This window comes from Oratosquilla oratoria, chromosome 11 (assembly GCF_046742065.1).
Source record: "Oratosquilla oratoria isolate Oo_2021 chromosome 11, ASM4674206v1, whole genome shotgun sequence".
NCBI classification, from domain to species: Eukaryota; Metazoa; Arthropoda; class Malacostraca; order Stomatopoda; family Squillidae; genus Oratosquilla; species Oratosquilla oratoria.
In genome coordinates, this window is record NC_134787.1 from 18,549,051 (window position 1) to 18,555,082 (window position 6,032).

At 46.9% G+C, this 6,032-nt stretch overlaps 1 protein-coding gene across 2 annotated transcripts in view; it reads right to left on the bottom strand.

Moving 5' to 3' along the window:
* Positions 1–455: 455 nt before the first annotated feature.
* Positions 456–6,032, bottom strand: part of LOC143029621 (uncharacterized) — a 181,124-nt gene continuing 175,547 nt past the window's right edge. For both annotated transcript variants that reach the window (XM_076192369.1, XM_076192370.1), the window contains one exon: positions 456–3,577. In XM_076192369.1, coding sequence (XP_076048484.1) covers positions 607–2,187 — 1,581 coding nt within the window. In that variant the 5' untranslated portion in view covers positions 2,188–3,577 and the 3' untranslated portion in view covers positions 456–606. The remainder of the gene's footprint in view (positions 3,578–6,032) is intronic.

The window sequence follows — 6,032 nt, forward strand, 5'->3', positions numbered from 1 at the left end:
GGGATGACAGTATTGCGGCGTGAATAAGATGTAGAATATCATTCTCACTCTTAAGACCAGCTCTCCTATGTCTGAGAGGTACCAGCTCCCTCCCAACATCAACATACATGCAAACCCTCGAGTTTGAACAGACAGTAGTATAAAGTCGGATAAAAGATATTTTGAATTAGGTTTAAGCAAATAAAGTATAAAAGGGTTGTCGAGCAGTCACTGGTGTGAGTGGGGCCAATGAATTGTGTCTATGAAAAAGAGATCCTAACTGCTTTCACCACATAGTTCCAGAAGGATGGAGGTCACTTTAAAAATAAAAAAGTTGTAGTAGTAGTAGTAGTAATAGAAGTATTATAAGTAGTTGTAGAAGCTGTAGAAGTAGTAATAGCAAAAGTCGCTGATTGTCAGTTTTTCTCTATGGAAATACAAAGTTTATAGAAAGATCCTGGGCCCGGTCCGATGACTGAGGTTGGGGGAGAAAGGTGATGGTGATGGTCAGCAGAGAGGGTGGTTATGGTGGGGGAATGCTTCTAGGCATCCCTGCCCACCCACCAAGTCATCACCCTGAAAATCCTTCTCCTCCTCCAAGGCTTAAAGACTTCTATAAAGAATACATTAATAACAACAACCACAAAAAGTCGTCCGGGACTCACCTGCTATTGGCTGCATGGCGGGTGCCACCGGCGGCGGCAGGGCGGTCATGAGTGACCCGTAGGCGCCCTGGATCCCCGTCGTCAGGACGTGGGTGAGGGACGCCATGATCAGAACGACCCAGCCCCAGCCACCCTCCGGGTAGTAGTGCTGGTAAAGGGTCAAGTACTTCCGGGCTTCAGGGTTGAGCTTGCTCCCGTCCTCCTTCAAGTTGCCGGAAGCGTTCCCAACAGGCTCCAGAAGCGACTCGTCGGTGTTCGTTCCGACGTCGGCAAACTTCTTCGCCTTTTGGGAACTCCGGGAAGGAGAGGTACTCCGGGCTCTCCGGCTCGGGAGGGAGGTGCTCCTGGTGAGCCCGGAAGCTTGGGTGGTGGGAGCGCATGGGTTGGGCCAGGAGGACAGAATCTGTCGCAGACTCTCCAAACTCGAAGAGTCACTGATACAGTCCGACACGCGATGTTCCGAGACGACGTCATCGACAATAGGCACTTTCAAAATGCACTTGTTATCACATTCTTCATCGACCGGAAGCACTGAGACACACTGACGGCCGCCACTAACGTCACTAATTTTCGCGTCGCCTAGATCATGCCTCGACCCGCCACTCTTCTCCGGGGCGTCCGGAACCCGGTGGAAGCTCGAAACGAACGACCTATCCATCTTACTCTCACCGCGCGACTCGCACACCTTTATGTCATTGATCAAGATCGTTACCTTGCTCTTCTTCACGTCCTCAACAAGGGTCCCCTTCGGCGGATCCCCTGCGAGCAACGGACGCGACTCGACGGGTTGCCTGTGGATCTTATTCACTCGATCGAAGGTCGTCCCTTCGCTGTTCTTCACTTCGTCGGTGACGTCCTTCCCTTCGGAGTCCTTGCAGTTGTCACTATTTTCGATGATGTAAGAATCTACAGAAGCTCTCAACCGAACATCCTTCCTCCTCAACTTGTTCCCGAAGAGGCACACGGGTCTCATCCACAAATGTTCCTCATCCGTTCTGGAATTGGACATCCTCCACTTCTTCACCTCCATCGCCTTTTCCGATCCTCCACTTCGAGGAGCAAGTAAATGGACCTTGTCCGCGCCCACGCCGTAGCTCACTCTCCACCTAAGAGGGTCCTCCTCGAGATCACCGTTCTCGTGTCTCGAAGGTTTAACCTTGATCGACGGGTTACTTAGGGACTTAACGCTATCGTAAACAGGAAGACCGTTCTGGTGGCCGGGGCCATGGCGACAAGGGCTCTCGACTTCGTCCGCCTCGAAGTCTTTGTCGAAATCCTGAGGGTTCTCAGGGTCGGCGCAGAGGTCGCTCGCGTGGTCGTGAACGACGCGAATGTTCGAACATCGAGGCGTCACGAGGGGCCAACTGTCAGAGCGCGGCAGACTTCGCTCTTCTTGTCCGATCCATCGTCCAGCTTCCTCCCTTTCCGGCTCTTCGTCCAAGAGACCAAATCGGTAGCTTCTGGGGGCGAGGACCCCTTTGCTTTCCCTTTCTTCCTGACCCAAAGAGCCCCTCCGTAACTTGACGTAAACGGTCTGGATCATCTTGGCCACTATAGAAGGGGTTCGAGGTCACGAATAGATATTTCTTTTATTCAGTCCTCCTCCACTTTCGGACATGTCTGCTCGACACCCCACGCACCCACCGAAGAGACAAGAGAAGTACAAACAACGCCTATGGGGTGGGGGTGAGGCTGGGGGCGTGGGTAGAGAGAAGTATGGGGTAAAGATCTGTGGACCTTAGCATCAAGGGGAGTACCATTAACGCGTCCTCGTTCTCAGGAAAATAATTCTTATTCTTCGCGACTCTCATCCACGTCTAACGATGGTGAACACGTCCGATTCTTTCAGAACTTGAAGGATTTTGTTCTGACTAAACCTTAGAGGTTTTCATCCAACTTAGAAGAACATCTAGGATTACTTCGACTAGCTCTTGTAAACTCAGCGGGACAAAGAATCTCTACGAACTTGAAGCGACTTCTTACCCCATTAGGGGTTAAGAGATTATCGAAAGAGCTCCAAGAATACAGGAGCCTCATGAGCGATTCTGAGAACCCAATGGCACTCCGGAGGTCGTCTGTCGACGATAGTTCTTCTGGAGTTCGAATTCCTCGAAGTGACCTCGATCTGGGTTCTCATAGAAGTTGAAAACGAGACCTTTCAAGAGAAGATTTCGTTTGTGCGATCTCAAAAGTTGAAGACTCAACTTTTCAAAAGTTGGCTTCGCTTTCGTGAGATCAAAACTTAAAAATATATTATATATTTCCAACTCTATTCAATGGTTGGAATTTGTTCTTTTCATTCCACCGACACTTTTCCTGTCTCAGAGAAGATTGCACGTGAAGACGACTCCTAAAATTCGACGACCCCAATGCCTCGTCGGTAATTGATTCTATTCAGTCTTTAAGGTTACCCTCCAACCATATAAGGATATAACCTTAACGAACCCTCTGACCGTTAAACCGTTAATTATTTGAATTTTGAATTTTCCTGCCGTTTGGCGACTCGATGTTCAATGATGAAATCAGATGAAAAGTCCAGATATGTTGGACATGAAAAGCTATGACTGCGATTGAGGGGAGATTGCTTATTGATATCAATTCAATGCTACGAAGTTATCGAGCAAACGCTATGAATCGTGTATTATGTAAAATAAGTACACGTCATGCGTGTACCATTCACTGCGGACTTAATAAAAGTTGAGCTGTGAGTCAACAACTTATCACTGGTGATTGCCACTTGCCCCAACTATCCTATGCGGTATAACCTGAGAGTTAAGCGACTCAAGGTGTACATTTCTTACCTAAGCAACATCTTACTCGCTTTCTGGTGGAGTCGGAAGCATTTTCACTCATAAATTCTGCAATTTTTTGGAATTCAAGAACTCAAAAATTCCCAGAGGTGGACTTTTCCGAAGAGCTCTTCTTGGGCGACCCTGAAAAGAAAAGAAAAGTAAGATTAGACATCTGAGCTATACCGGCATAAAGTAATGTAGAAAGTTATGGACATTACATATTCTAACTGTCAGCTCCGGTTAGGGCGCTAATAATGAAATCGCTTGACAGTTCCATATACAATGTCAACAGAAGGTTTGTCCATTATGAAATAGGATTGGAGGAGAAACAGAGAGAGTTAGAGAGAAAGAGAGGAAGGGAGGGAGGGAGAGAGGGAGAGAGGAAGAGAGATGGAGAGGGAGTGAGTGAGTGAGAGAGAGGTGGAAGAGGGAGAGACAGAGGTAAAGAAAGACAGAGAGAGGGGAGAGAGGTGGGAGAGAGAGGTGGGAGAGAGAGAGGTGGGAGAGAGAGAGTGAGAGAGGTGGGAGAGAGAGAGAGAGAGAGAGGTGGGAGAGAGAGAGAGAGAAGTGGGAGAGAAAGAGAGAGGTGGGAGAGAGAGAGGTGGGAGAGAGAGAGAGAGAGAGGTGGGAGAGAGAGAGAGAGAGGTGGGGGAGAGTGAGAGAGGGAGAAAGAGAGAGACGTGGGAGAAAGAGATAGAGAGGCAGAGAGACATAGAGAGAGAAGAGGTCACTCGGGAGGAGTGAGAGTGAGTGAGAGCTGGGAGAGAGAGAAAGAAGAGAGCCTGGTTATCCCCGCACTGGACGTCAGAATCCTTCCAATCAAGAACTCTTCGATAAGGACTCCACCTCTGCGGAAGAGCCTGTAACGCCCGATCCACCCCCCACCCCTCCACCTCCCGCCATGCAATTTCATGCAAGACCAATCCCCAACACAAGATCCCGCTACACAGATAGCCATATAGGCACAGGGACAGAGAGAGAGAGAGAGAGAGAGAGAGAAAGAGAGAGAGAATGAGAATAAAAAAAGAATATGAAAATAATAGGGCGAGACAAAAGGACAACAATCTAGACCTAGCCCCTAAAAGAAAGAGGAGAGAGATAGAGAGGAAAAGAGGAAGAGAGAAACAGAGATAGAATAGAGATAAATAAACAGAAAGATAGAGACAAAAGAATCCTTATCGCATTCCTTCTGCATCCCCAAACCATCAAACTCGCCATTCGCGTTCATCCACTCTCACACTCTCTCCATCCCCTCTCCCGAGAGAGAGAGAGAGAGAGAGAGAGAGAGAGAGAGAGAGAGAGAGAGAAGAGGAAGAGAGAGGGGGGAGAGAGAGGAAGAGAGAGAAAGATATAGAAATAGAGAAAGAGAGATAAATAAACAGAAAGATTGAGAGAATTCTTATCGTATTCCTTCTGCATCCCCAAACCATCAAACTCGCCATTCACTCTCACACACTCTCCCTCTCGCTCCCTCTCCCCCTCTCCCGGGAGAAGCCAGGACCATCTTGCTCTATTAAAGTGTGATCAAGGGGACCCCCTGAATCAATACCTCTCATCGTCCAATTCCCCATTCCCCAACTCCCCAATTTCCTCCGAGGACGCCATTCCCACAACACACTCATCCTTCCCACCACCCCAGTCGCCCCCTCCCTCCCTTCCACCTCATTTTTAAACCGATAACATTAAACTCATCTTTAACCTCCGAGAATTAAAGGGTTTAAGATAATCTCGATGAAACCTTTGTGACATCAGGTTAAACTAATTTTTTTTATTGGCTGCCGTCGGGTGATTTTATTCAGACTTATTTCAAAGGGTATATATTGTGTTGTTGCGACCCACAGGATAATGACTGAGGAAGATAAAGAAAATAGATCAGATTTGTGGTAACTTTTGTGACATCAAGGCAAATACAAATACAAAAATTAATTAAGTAGGCTTCTGGGTCTATTAGATTTTTTTTTTTTTTTTTTTTTTTTAGATTTTTTTTTCCCCAAGACTTCCTAAGAAACGGAAGTGTTGCCGAGGTGCCAGGAAGCTTCCGCACGCTCTTCCCGGAAGGCCCAAAGCCCATCGAGGTACAACAGATCCCAACAGCAGGAAGCCCGTTTGCATAAATTTGAATTTGAATCCTGCCCTTCGTAACCGTCCACTCAACGGCTTTTGCATACGGTGCAGTGCCTCATTGTAAAGATTTCAATGGCCAGCGTCAAACGATGCTATTAAATGGCCCCCTTGAACATCAATATTATACACACTATACTGACAATGCAGTTAAGCGGACCCTACACGATCAATACTATTTACAATACACTAACAATGTTATTAAGCGGACCTTACACGAACAATATTATCTACACTATATTGACAATGTTTTTAAATGGACCCCATGAGATCAATATTATCTACGACACGCAATGCTATTAACCGGACCCTACACGAACAATATTACCTACAATATATTGACAATAATTCTAAGCAGACCTTACACGTTCAATATCATCTACGATATAATGATAATGCTTTTAAGCGGACCCTACCCTTCAATATTATCGACAATATACTGACAATGCTATAAAGCGAACCCTACAAAAATATT